Source organism: Oncorhynchus mykiss, chromosome 10 (assembly GCF_013265735.2).
Source record: "Oncorhynchus mykiss isolate Arlee chromosome 10, USDA_OmykA_1.1, whole genome shotgun sequence".
Classification (NCBI taxonomy): domain Eukaryota; kingdom Metazoa; phylum Chordata; class Actinopteri; order Salmoniformes; family Salmonidae; genus Oncorhynchus; species Oncorhynchus mykiss.
This window is the reverse complement of record NC_048574.1, coordinates 32,874,765-32,889,517: the sequence shown is the minus strand read 5'-3', so window position 1 is coordinate 32,889,517 and position 14,753 is coordinate 32,874,765. Positions and strand designations below refer to the sequence as shown.

The 14,753-nt window shown below is 37.9% G+C and overlaps 1 protein-coding gene across 1 annotated transcript in view; it reads left to right on the top strand.

The window, feature by feature from the left end:
- LOC110533665 (protein Wnt-11) overlaps window positions 1-13,279 on the top strand; it is a 35,028-nt gene extending 21,749 nt beyond the window's left edge. The window contains exon 6 of the mRNA XM_021618098.2: window positions 10,060-13,279. Within this exon, the coding sequence (XP_021473773.1) occupies window positions 10,060-10,234 (175 nt within the window). The 3' untranslated portion in view covers window positions 10,235-13,279. The remainder of the gene's footprint in view (window positions 1-10,059) is intronic.
- The last annotated feature ends 1,474 nt before the right edge of the window (window positions 13,280-14,753 follow it).

Genomic DNA, 14,753 nt, shown 5'->3' with positions numbered 1-14,753 from the left:
TGTTTCATCCTAACATCGTTGGTGCCGACGTGGATAACAATATCTCTATACTCTCTACACTCGCCAGTTTTAGCTTTAGCCAGCACCATCTTCAGATTAGCCTTAACGTCAGTAGCCCTGCCCAGTGGTAAACAGTGTATGATCGCTGGATGATTTGTTTTAAGTCTAATACTGCGGGTAATGGAGTCGCCAATGACTAGAGTTTTCAATTTGTCAGAGCTAATGGTGGGAAGCTTCGGCGTCTCAGACCCCGTAACGGGAGGAGTAGAGACAAGAGAAGGCTCGGCCTCTGACTCCTGCAATCGTTGGTGGCAGTCTGCAAGGGGACGTGTGACACTGATGGTGTGGTGTGTGCTTCCAAGAGGGTCCCAGAGGTCTAGGGATGTTTTAACCGCCCTACCCCACACCTCCTCCTCGCCATCACATGGCCTCATCACAGCACCATACTCCTCACCCACACGATCCCTAGACACTCCACAAGAGCTAGTGGGATACCCTGACGGAGCCATGTTCAGTGGTGCACACTTCAGGATGGCCTTATCTGTGTTTTCTCTTCAAGTGAATTCTAATCTCACTACTCCTCGCCATGGATAGCTTTGACCCCATTGACAGTTGTGTAAAGTACTTTATAAATTTATAAATACTTTAAAGTACTATTTAAGTAGTTTACTATTTATATGTTTTACTACTTTTACTTCGCTTAAGAAAATATTGTACTTTTTTCTCCATACATTGTCCTTGACACCAAAAAGTACTCGTTACATTTTGAACGCTTAGCAGGACAAATAGTAAAAATAGTCAAATACACGCACTTATCAACCGGACATCCCTGGTCATCCCTACTGCCTTTGATCTGGTGGACTCACTAAACACACATGCTTCATTTGTAAATTATGTCTGAATGTTGGAGTGTGCCCGTGGCTTTCCGTAAAGAAAAAATAAAAAATAAAATGTGCCATCTGTTTTGCTTAATATTAGGAATTTGAAATGATTTATACTTTTACCTTTGATACTTAAATACATTTTAAACCAAATACTTAGACTTTTATTCAAGTAGAATTTTACTGGGTGACTTTTACTTTTACTTGAGTCATTTTCTATTAAGGTATCTCTTAAGTATGACCGTTGGGTACTTTTTCCACCACTGCCCTTTGATAATACCTGGAGTGGAGTAGCAGCAAACTTGAAGCCTACTCAGTTAGGGACAGAAATGTTGGACGCCTCTTCTGTAGAAAGCTGTCTTTTACAAGTGTCCTATAGTGATGTTGTTTGTGGGATTATAATGTGTTCTGTAATAATAGGAAATGCATAACAAATTACGTTTCAATAATATCCCCGGAGCTGAGGGATGATCAGTGTCTCAAATGCAACAAGCACTGTGGGTCTTGCGTGTGACGGCACCATCGAAGGATGTGTTTTAATTCAGAATGACATTAGTAGCTCTGACTGTGAGTGACAGCTGTGTGAGAGTGATGTGGAGTTAACAGACTGTGCTGTCCTTTTGATCCATTAACTTGCACCAGATAGGGCAGATTTTCCCTGACAAAACAAATCTGTGTAGAGCTATTGTTAATTGTTCCACCCCAAAGGCCATTATTGTAAGGATGGGAGAGCATAATATACAAGGAAATTCTCAAAGCTGCTAATGGGAACCTTGACGACCTTGAACCTAGCCGGGGAGGAGGTCACACTCAGACATTCAGAGAGGGGGCATATTATTGTGGCAATGGAGGCACAAAATCAAAGGTCTGACTGCACGGAGAGATGCTAAGAATATGATCACTATGGGGGAACATGTTGTGGGTGTGTCAGGGGAAGGGAGTATATCTGACCTCCATCACCTAGGACCTGACAATGGTTAATCAAATCTCCCCATTTCTTTGCTCAGTTTTGCAGGCCTTCTCATACAACTGCAACTGTATATGCATTCATAAATCAAGACCTTTCTTGAGTTGGGCTCTAGGATAGTGTAACTGTTGAGTCTATGGTTGTTGTGGGGGAAAGGGGTTGAGTGTGTATGAGTGTGTATGAGTGTGTATGAGTGTGTGTGTGTGTATCCCAGTAAAAGTAAAAGATGTTAAAAGATGTTAGGGACAATATAGGATGAATCACAATAATTGTTTGCTAAAATAATAATTGCTTGCGATAATGTAATTTTGGTGATGGCGAGACTGGTGAGAGGTAAAAATCCTTTGCATAAATTACCTACATTACTCCAAATATTAATAGCTAATTATGGAAAATAAGATAAACATGATTTTTTAAATATATATACAGTATATACATTTTTTAATGGCTATATATAATACAAATCAAGGTGAGGGCGATGGAAATGCATTTGGCGGTTGATTTGCTCTATTCTGTGGGTGGCACTGTGTGTTCTTTTCGAAGGATGGGTCCCTGTGTCTTCGGGGCCATGGGATCCGGAGGGGCGGGAGTGGTCTGCCAGGCATTGGGATGACAACCCAACTCGGGATGAGGAGGGGTTTTAGTGGGTGGAATAGTGGGGACCAATTGGAGGTTTACTTAGTAGCAATGCAAATATCCTGGTACAGCTATATTGACACCCAATCATCATGTTCGTTTTTAATGGTACGTTTACAGACATATATTTTGATAAATAGAATTGAAACTTGTGTCTCATTATGGTAAGTGGTGAAATAAGTATAGCCAGTTATAATTGTAATGGTTTAGCAGATAATACGAAAAGACAATCAGTATTTACCTGGCTAAAAGAGAAGGAATATAATATATTTTGTTTTTACAGGAAACTCATTCAACAATTTTAGATGAAGTTTTGGGGAAAAAGGACTGGGGGGATACATATTTCTCCCATGGGAAAGAATCTCAAAATGGATGATGATATTAATTAACAGTCATTTTGATCTAAATGTGCAAATATTCCAAACAGATTATCAAGGTCGATGGATAATTTTAAACATGTTATTGGACAGTAAACAGATATGGCTTATTAACCTATGCGGTCCGAATAATGATGATCCAAGCTTCTTTGAAAATATATATAAGAATTTATCAACTCTACAAGCAACACTAGACTATATTATTATGGTGGGGGATTACGGTTTGAAATACCTCTATGGACCGTAAAGGAAATCACACTACAAACTATCACCCTCAGGCACTTAAGGAAATCATGAATGTCATGGATATATTGGAATTTGTGAATATATGGAGGCTTAAATACCCTGACCTAGTGAGATATACATGGCAGAGGCTTTATCAAGCTAGTCGTCTTGATTACTTTCTTATGTCATTCTCTCTGGCACCAAAAGTTTAAAAAGTGTCGATAGGGGACAGAATGCACATCACATAATCACATCATCACATAATTAGCATGTATATGTTACTCTTACAGAATGTCCACATGGGCGAGGATATTGGAAATTTAATCAAAGCCTACTGGATGATAACTTGTTTATAACTAGCACAGAATAATTTATAACAGACTTTTCCCGACATAACATAGGTACAGCAGATCCCTTTATTGTATGGGACACTTTTAAATGTGCCTTTAGAGGCCATGCAATTCAGTACTCATCTATAAAACAAATGCAATTTAGAGATAAAGAGTCCATATTAACAAAGGAAATTGAAGGACTAACAGTACAGTCAGATAGCAATAAAAACTGTACCATAGAGGCACAGAATAAGTTAGAGGAAAAACAAAAAGAAATGGAACTTATTCAAGAAAGATCCAGTGTAATATATTATGTAATATATTATAAAATAAAGCAAACTGGATGGAATATGGGGATAAATGCACCAAATTCTTTTTCAATCTTCAATATAGAAATGCTACCCCCCAAAATGTATTGAAACTTGTTACAGATGATGGAGTCACGCATGATTCACCAAACAATATTTTGAAAGAGGAAGTAAAGTACTTTAAGAATATGTTTTCGTTTCAGTCTCTTCCATCTCCACCAATCAAAGCTAATTGTATGGATTTGTTTCCTATTAATAATGTACAATGAACATCTGTACAGAAAGACTCATGTGAAGGCCAAATTACAGAGGAGGAACTTCATGATACAATTAAAGCCTTTAAGTCTGGGAAAACTCCAGGTCTGGATGGCATAGAAGTGGAAGAATACCAAACTTTTTTTATATACTCAGAGGGCCATTATTAGCATGTTTTAACCACTCCTATATAAATGGTAGATTATCGGACACGCAACAAGAAGGTCTGATTTCATTATTACTGAAACAGGATTCAAGTGGTATATACTGTATAAAGATCCAGTCCATAAAAAAAATTGGAGGCCTCTTACACTTCAGTGTTGTGATGCAAAAATGTATGGCTAAATGATTGCCGCATGGAATTAAAAAGGTATTGTCAGATATTATTAATCCTAATCAGACGTTTTTTTTTACATGGTTGATACATTGGAGATAATATAAGACAAATACTGGGAACAATAGAGTACTATGAAATATCGGGGAAACCAGTCCTGGTTTTCATAGCTGATTTTGAAAAGACTTTTGATAAAGTACAACTGGAGTTTATATATAAAGGCCTAGAATATTTCAATTTTGTAGAATCTCTTATAAAATTGGTTAAAGTTATGTGTATAATAGTAAATAATGACTACATGTCAGAAAGTTTTAAACTGTCAAGAGGAGTAAAACAAGGTTGTCCACTATCGACATATCTATTTATTATTGCCATAGAAATGTTAGCTGTTAAAATTAGATCTAACAATAATATTAAGGGATTAGAAATCTGTGGCTTAAAAACAAAGGTGTCATGGTACGCTGATGATTTATGTTTTCTTTTATAACCACAGTTAGAATCCCTCCACAGCCTCATAGAGGATCTAGATACTTTTGCTAACCTCGCTGGATTAGAACCAAATTATGATAAGTGTACTTACTATATGATGTATTGGATCACAAAAAATGAAACTTTTACATTACCGTGTAGTTTACCAATAAAATGGTCTGACAGGGATGTGGACATACTCGGTGTACATATCTCAAAAGAAAGAAATAATCTCACTCCACTATATTTTAATAGAAAGTTAGCAAAAATAGATAAGCTCTTCCTACCATGGAAAGGAAAATACCTGTCTATTTGTGGAAAAATCTCCATGATTAACTCTTTAGTCATATCACAGTTCATCTATTTACTTATGGTTTTGCATACACCTAGTGACCTGCTTTTTAAATTATATGAACTAAAAATATTAAATTGTATTTGGAATGGCAAGCCAGACAAAATTAAACTGGTCTATTTATATAACGAATATGAATTTGGAGGGCAGAAATGATTAAATATTAAAGCATTAGACCTCTCACTAAAGGCATCAGTCATACAAAATTAATACTTAAATATGAAATGGTTCTCAAGTAAATTAGTAAGAATGTCACACCCCATGTTCAAGAATGGCCTTTTTTCCCTTTATTCAGATTACAACTGCTCACATTTGATTATTTGAAAATGAAATCCTCTCTACAAAATATTGTTCTTTTTTAAACAAGCCTTAGAAAGTTGGTTGCAATTTCAGTTTAATCCACCTGAAAGAACAGAATAAATAATACAAAAAATATTGTGGTTAAACTCAAATATACTAATTGATAGAAAGAATGTATTTTTTTTAATAAAAAAAAGTTATACTTTTTGTAAATTATATCATTGACAGGACTGGTGGAGTTATGTCACACATGCAGCTAACACAGACATATGGAAATGTCTGCTCTACCCAAAATTACAACCAACTAATTGCAGCATTACCACAAAAATGGAAGAGGCAAGTAGAAGGGGGAAAGAGTAAGGAACTTGTCTGTCGACCCTGTATTAAAGACCATAAATGGTTAAAGAAAATTGTGATAAATAAAAATATATACCAATTTCATATAAGGACCAAGAAATTGACAGCTGTGCCATATAAATTGCAAAATAGTTTGGGAGAGATATTCGATGTACCGATTCCATGGCACATGGTTCATGAATTCACATGGTTCATAAAAACAACGCCGGATTCAAAACTTCAAATGTAAATTATTATTCAAAATTCTTGCAACCAATATAATGTTATATACATGGGGGATACAATCTTCCCAGTTCTGCAGATTTTGCTGCGAGGAGGCAGTCATTAGATAATTTATTTTGGTACTGTCCATATGTAGCTCGTTTTTGGTCATAGGTCCAGGATTGGCTGAAGAATTGCAACATTTACCTAGAACTAACGCTGCAGATAGCAATACTGGGTGATTTGAAAAGTCATAGTCAATCAATCAATAATACAATAATTATTTTAGCAAAATTGTTTATCTTTAATTTACAGTCTGTAGAAGCTATGAGATTAGAAAGGTTCAGTACTTTTCTGAAGAATCACAGCACAGTTGAAAAATATATGGAAAATAGAAATCCAAAATGGATGGTGTTAAGAGAAAGATGGGAGGGGTTGAATGAAGCTGAAGGTTGGGACTAATAACAACAAGATAACCAATGTAAAACATACAGGGTCTGTAAAATGTGTATAGGTTCAGAAATTTTGAAATAGCACAGTTACAAATAGAAATCAAACTGGATGGACATCAGAAATAGAGGAAGGACAAAAAAATATATATATAACTATTGTAAAATAGATTGTGTCTGTAAATGTGTATGATACGTATAAACTGAAGGTAGAAGCCTAAGTGTTATTGTTTATTAGTTTACTTCAATTGTGGGAAGGGTGGTAGGGTTTGCGGGGAATAATAAAGGCATATTCTAAAAAAAAGTGTGCATATGTATGTATGTATGTATATATGAATGTGTATGTACAGTGCCTTGCGAAAGTATTTGGCCACCTTGAACTTTGCGACCTTTTGCCACATTTCAGGCTTCAAACATAAAGATATAAAACTGTATTTTTTGTGAAGAATCAACAACAAGTGGGACACATTCATGAAGTGGAACTACATTTATTGGATATTTCAAACTTTTTTAACAAATCAAAAACAGAAAAATTGGGCGTGCAAAATTATTCAGCCCCCTTAAGTTAATACTTTGTAGCGCCACCTTTTGCTGCAATTACAGATGTAATTAGTCATTTAGGTCAACATTGGATCATTCAGAGATCCTCACTGAACTTCTGGAGAGAGTTTGCTGCACTGAAAGTAAAGGGGCTGAATAATTTTGCACGCCCAATTTTTCAGTTTTTGATTTGTTAAAAAGGTTTGAAATATCCAATAAATGTCGTTCCACTTCATGATTGTGTCCCACTTGTTGTTGATTCTTCACAAAAAAATACAGTTTAAATCTTTGTTTGAAGCCTGAAATGTGGCAAAAGGTCGCAAAGTTCAAGGTGGCCGAATACTTTCGCAAGGCACTGTATGTACAGTTGAAGTCAGAAGTTTACATACACCTTAGCCAAAAACATGTTAATTCAGTTTTTCACAATTCCTGACATTTAATCCTCATAAAAATGACCTGTTTTAGGCCAATTAGGATCACCACTTTATTTTAAGAATGTGAAATGTCAGAATAATAATAGAGAGAATGGTTAATTTCAGCTTTTATTTCTTTCATCACATTCCCAGTGAGTCAGAAGTTTAAATGCACTCAATTAGTATTTGGTAGCATTGCCTTTAAATGGTTTAACTTTGGTCAAACGGTTTGGGTGTTCTTCCACAAGCTTCCCACAATAAGTTGGGTGAATTTTGGTCCATTCCTCCTGACAGAACTGGTGTAACTGAGTCAGGTTTGTAGGCCTCCTTGCTCGCCCACGTTTTTTTCAGTTCTGCCCGCACATTTTCTATGGGATTGAGGTCAGGGCTTTGTGATGGACACTCCAATATCTTGACTTTGTTGTATTTAAGCCATTTTGCCACAACTTTGGAGGTATGCTTGGGGTCATTGTTCATTTGGAAGACCAATTTGCGACCAAGCTTTAACTTCCTGACTGATGTCTTGAGATGTTGCTTCAATATATCCACATAATTGTCTTTGCTCATGTTGCCATCTATTTTGTGAAGTGCACCAGTCCCTCTTGCAGCAATGCACCCCCACAACATGATGCTGCCACCCTTGTGCTTCACGGTTGGGATAGTGTTCTTCGGCTTGCAAGCCTCCACCTTTTTTCCTCCAAACATAATGATGGTCATTATGGCCAAACAGTTCCATTTTTGTTTCATCAGAGGACCAGAGGACATTTCTCCAAAAAGTACGATCTTTGCCCCCATGTGCAGTTGCAAACCGTAGTCTGGCTTTTTTATGCTGGTTTTGGAGCAGTGGCTTCTTCCTTGCTGAACGGCCTTTGAGGTTATGTCGATATAAGACTCGTTTTACTGTGGATATAGATACTTTTGTACCTGTTTCCTCCAGCATCTTCACAAGGTCCTTTGCTGTTGTTCTACGATTGATTTGCACTTTTTGCACCAAAGTATGTTCATCTCTAAGAGACAGAACGCGTCTCCTTCCTGAGTGGTATCATGGCTGTGTGTTCCCATGGTGTTTATACTTGCGTGATATTGTTTGTACAGATGAACGTTGTACCTCCAGGCGTTTGGAAATTGCTCCCAAGGATGAACCAGACTTGTGGAGGTCTACAATTAATTTTTTCTGAGGTCTTGGTTGATTTCTTTTGATTTTCCCATGATGTCAAGCAGAGTCAATGAGTTTGAAGGTAGGCTTTGAAATACATCCACAGGTACACCTCCAATTGACTGAAATGATGTCAAGTAGCCTATCAGAAGCATCTAAAGCCATGACATCATTTTCTGGAATTTTCCAAGTTATTTAAAGGCACAATTCATTTAGTGTATGTTAACTTCTGACCCACTGGAATTGTGATAAATAAATAATCTGTCTGCAAACAATTGTTGGAAAAATTACTTGTGTCATGCACAAAGTAGATGTCCTAACCGACTTGCCAAACTATAGTTTGTTAACAAGAATTTTGTGGAGTGGTTGAAAAACTAGATTTAATGACTCCAAACTAAGTGTATGTAAATAATTTTGCATGCCCAATTTTTCAGTTTTTGATTTGTTAAAAAAGTTTGAAATATCCAATAAATGTCGTTCCACTTCATGATTGTGTCCCACTTGTTGTTGATTGTTCACAAAAAAATACAGTTTTATATCTTTATGTTTGAAGCCTGAAATGTGGCAAAAGGTCGCAAAGTTCAAGGGGGCCGAATACTTTCGCAAGGCACTGTATCTATGAATGTTTACATATATATATATTTGGGTGTGTATGTCTATGTACTGTATGTACTGTATGTATGTACATGGATATATATATTTACCCAAAAATGATATGGGGGATTGGAAATGATTTAGACAATTACATTGATGGAAGCAACAATCTATCCTCAATATTAAAGCTGATCCACCCCCTAAAAATAAACAAAAAAGAAAAAGGTAAAAAGAAAATAAATAAAGGAGTCTGTCCTACGTATTCCAATGACCCTCCCTCCCTCCCTCCTTCCCTCCCCCCTCCCTACCCACCACCCCTTCCCTCCTTTTCCCTCTGTGTCAGCAGCCTTCAGCCATCCTCTTAGTGTCTCTGTCTCCCACCACGCTGGCCATTAACACTCTGCTATTATAAATCAATGCAATTATGTGGAGAGGGTTAAATAGAGGGAGGGCTCCCCTGTATTCACTCTGATTTATGATAGAGCTATTCTCTGCTCACTTAAGATGCCCCTGGGCTTAAGAAATTAAAGGGTCCCAAGCAAAGCATCTGCTGCCCTCAGACAAAACACGTGGGAGAATGTTTGGGTGAATGCACAATTAGCATTTGTCAAGCTCTCCCTTTTAAATACATTTGTGAGGCTTGGGTTGGCCTTTTTGGGGTTGATATTTGAGAGAGGAACAATGGTTTTTTTTGAGCGGGGAATTCATTGGAGAGACTGTGTGTATCTGTGTGTGTGTGCGTGCGTGTGTGTAAACATGTTAGGGACCTTGAGGGCTTTCCATTGGCCAAAAATGTATTACCGGTGTATAGAATGGTTTGTTTCTCTGTCATTTGTTTTGGGGCAGACAGTGTCATTTATGGATGCAAAAAAGGATTAAACGTCATTTTAACTTGCTTTCTCTGTCCATTCCAGGCAGTGCAACAAGACGTCCATCGGCAGCGACAGCTGCGACCTGATGTGCTGTGGGCGAGGCTACAACCCCTACACAGAGAAGCTGGTGGAACGCTGCCACTGCAAGTACCACTGGTGCTGCTATGTCACATGTAAGAAGTGTGAGAGGATTGTGGAGAGATACGTCTGCAAATGAGTCCATGTTGTCTACTTCATCCATCCAGTCTCTGGGCTGGGGCCACAGATAACCAAAGCACTACGTTTCCAAGATGGCTTACTTTTGTCTTAAGCTTTAGCATGTATATTTTGACAAGAAACAGTTTATTTTTGTTCATAATTCTTTATTAAACTCTGACCCACAAGCTGGACTAAAAAGTTAAACATTTTTACGAACGTGGACAAATGGGTGTTGTGACAATGCCTATCGGTTTACGTGAAGACCACCGTCCTCAAGGGTTTTTTCTTTCCTTACACTTTCCTTACACTTGCTATACTTGGATATCAAAAGTCTATTTTCATATACCTTTATTAAAATAAATGATATTGGATGTTTGTTTTTTTGTACTTCTGGTCACGCTCTGATGTTGACGTTCACCGTTTCCACGGAGTTCAAAGGGTTCTGAAGGATCCATATTTTTTATTGCTCAAATGATACTTGTTTTTTCAAGAGAGAAAGACACGCAAAGAAAGAGAGGAAAAGGGTACAAAACACACAAAGGGAACTTCAAGTACTTTCAGTAACTGATGTTGAACTGTGGACACTTGAACTCGAATGGGGACTCGCCTGCAGACAGAAAGTTCTGTGTGCATCCTCAGAAAAAGGAAAAAGAACTCCCAGTGGTAGAAACAGCACATCATCCCTATAATGTCTGACATGCAGGTAGTCCAAAGCCTAACGCTCAGAGCATGTGAACAGAACACATCGGTCTCATATAATCCTGTGTTATTATGAACCACTCTTGAGTGGATGTACATACTGTCTTTTTGTATGCTGAATTAAATAATTAAATATTTATAAACTAATTAAAGAATCTTTACCAAGCTCGTAAAAAATTTCCCAAGACCGCACATTATCAGCATCATCATCATCATCGTGGTGAAAAACTTGTTGGTCATTTAGAAAAAACTTGTCAAGAGAACTACATAATCTCACAAGTTGATGTTTTTGGAATAGACTAGCTATATTTATTCCCCTCGAAGCATTACTGTTTTAATCTCCAAGTGTTAAGAAAATAAATATTTCACACAATCATCTGTGAACCTATGATAAATGAACACACTTGTGATGTGTTGTAGTGTTTCATCTCAAGGCCAATTGTGATCAACCTCTCAATTACAAAATACCTGGGATACTGTTTGTTTGGACATTCCTCACTGTCACAAAGACCATTGTAAGAAAGCTTTAATTCTATCACAGGTTTAGCCTAACGCTCATATGAATTAGGTGAGATCTTGGAAGTGGTTAAACCTCTAATTAAAAAACAAAATAAATCTAATTTATTTGAATACAAAGGGTTAGGTTGTTACTAAAGGGAAGTATTACCCTCTGACCAAACGTTGTGTTGCCTTGTGGTTCTCATAATTCTTAACAGACACAAATAGCTAGTGAGGGCTTGAAGCTAAGCATCTTGGCCAATGCTGTGCTCTGACACATTGAGGCTCCAACCTGCACATGTACCACTATTGACCTAGCCTGCCCATGGGGGCACAGATGCTGCCAACACAGCTACAGCAATATAGAACAGCAGGGGAAGTATGTTTAATAGAACGCAATCATTGTTACATGAGCTTTTTGGAGGCCTTTTATGAGCTCGGTTTGTGTTTGCAGCGGTCAATAGCTGCTAACAAATTGGTTGATAGGCATGTTTTAACTGATTAAAGTCTTTCTATTTTTAGGAATTATGAGAAATGTACAGCGGAGTGGATTCCAGATACACTGGCGTGTTTGAGTGGTAAGGCGAAAGTAGCCGACTGTAAACGGAAGTTGACAGTAAAGTCAGGGGAGGTTCAAATGCACCGACAGCAAGTTGGACAACTTCTGCTGTTTCTAGGAAACGTTACAATGGGAGACATGGCAGGGTAGCCTAGTGGTTAGAGCGTTGGACTAGCAGCTGGAAGGTTGCAAGTTCAAACCCCCCAGCTGACAAGTTACAAATCTGTCGTTCTACCCCTGAACAGGCAGTTAACCCACTGTTCCTAGGCTGTCATAGAAAATAAGAATTTGTTCTTAACTGACTTGCCTAGTTAAATAAAATAAAAATTTCCTTTGTTATTGTTGATAAAGGTGATGTTATCAAAATTACACTTCTACACAAAGCTAAACATGATCAACATGTTCTAAAGAATTCATATTTTGATAAGGAAATAAGATACCAAGTTCACAGGACTTGTTTTGTATTTTTGTGATGGTTTTCTCAAAAATATTAGCAGGTAGTGAGTGCACAGGCTGCTAGAATGAGAACATACAGAGCCCTCTGTAATTATTGGCACAGTGAAGCATTTAGTCTTCTTTTGGCTCTGTACTACAGCACTTTAGATTTGAAATTATACGGCGATGAGGTTAAAGTGCAGACTGTCAGCTTTAATTTCAGGTTATTTGCATCCATATCGGGTCAACCGTTTAGGAATTACAGCAAAGCTATCAACAAGGCAAGGGGTGAATACATTGAAGTGTCTGAAATATAAAATATTTGTTTAAGACTTTTTGGTTACTACATGATTCCAAATGTGTTATTTCATAGTTTTGACGTCTTCACTACTATTCTACAATGTAGAAAATAGTAAAAAATAAAGAAAAACCCTTGAATGACTAGGTGTGTCCAACCTTTTGACTAACACGCAATGATTGCATCAAGCTTGTGACACTACAAATTTGTTGGATGCATTTGCTGTTTGTTTTGGTTGTGTTTCAGATTATTTTGTGCCCAATAGAAATTAATAGTAAATAATGTATTGTGTCACTTTGGAATAATTTACATTGTAAATAAGAATAGCATATGTTTCTAAACACTTCTAAGCATGTACATTAATGTGGATGCTAGCATGATTGCGGATAGTCCTGAAATGAATCGTCAATAATGATGAGTGAGAAAGTTACAGATGCACAAATATCATACCCACCAAAAAATGCTAGCCTCCCCTGTTACTTGCCATTACTTCATGCCTTGTACCTTCCTCATTATTATTTGTGATTGTGCAACATGGAATTATAACAGATGTGATTAAATGGAGTCCACAAAGATTATTCCTGTATGGTAATTGATTGCATGTCATCATCACTATAGACTGCAGTGAATTTCTTTAATTCTCAACCTTTATGTTGCTTTTGTCAGTAAGCATGTAAAGAACAGCATTTTATTCAATCACATGAATGACAAAGCACTCAGGGTAAGTTACTGGGTAAAAAACATGACAATAATTATACTACACACTACATGTACATCAGTTCACATAAGTTACAGGGTAAACAATATGCCAAGTAATATGCCAAGCACTCAAATGCACTTGGTATTGAACCCACGACTGTTGTCTGGGGTACTTCAAATCAAATCTAGTATAATTTCATATGTCACATGTTTTGTAAACAACAGGTGTGGACTAACAGTGAAATGCTTGCTTACAGGCATTCCCAACAATGCAGAGACAAAGAAAGTAGAAAAATAATAGAAAAATAAAACACTTAACAATAACGTAATAGTAGATACACAATGAGTAACGATAACTTGGCATTATACAAGGGGTACCAGTACAAAGTCGATGTGCTGTGATATGTGATATGAGGAAATTGAGTTATATTGAGTTATATATGTACATATAACTAGGAATAAAGTGACAGATAATGAACAGTAGCAGCAGCGTATGTGATGAGTCAAAAAAGTTTGTGCAAAAAAAGTCAATGCAGATAGTCCGGCTAGCTATTGGTTAATTTAGCAGTCTTATGCCTTGGGGGTAGAAGCTGTTCAGGGTTTGGTTAATTTAGCAGTCTTATGCCTTGGGGGTAGAAGCTGTTCAGGGTCCTGTTGGTTCCAAACTTGGTGCATCGGTACCGCTTGCCATGTGGTAGCAGAGAGAATAGTCTAGGTGGCTGGAGTCTTTCACAACTTTTAGGGCCTTCCTCTGACACTGCCTAGTATAGATGTTCTGGATGGCAGGGAGCTCAGCCCCAGTGATGTACTGGGCTGTACGCAATACTCTCTGTAGCGCCTTTTGGTCAGATGCCAAGCAGTTGCCATACCAAGCGGTGATGCACCCAGTCAAGATACTCTCAATGGGGCAGGTGTAAAACGTTTTGAGGACCTGAGGACCCATGCCAAATCTTTTCAGCGTCTTGAGGGGGAGATGTGTTTTCGTGCCCTCTCCACGACTGTGTTGGTGTGTTTGGACCGTGATAGATCCTTAGTGATGTGGACTACCGCCCTGTCGATGATGAGTGCTTGGCCTTCTGTTTCCTGTAGTCCACGATCAGCTCCATTGTCTTGCTGACGTTGAGGGAGAAGTTGATGTCCTGGCACCACACTACCTGGTCTCTAACTTCCTCCCTATAGGCTGTCTCATCGTCGTTGGAGTTGTGCACTGCCACACAGTCATGGGTGAACAGGGAGTAGAGGAGGGGACTAAGCACACACCCCTGAGGGGCACCCGTGTTGAGGGTCAGTGTGGCAAATGTGTTGTTGCCTACCCTCACCACCTGGGGATGTCCCATCAGGAAGTCCAGG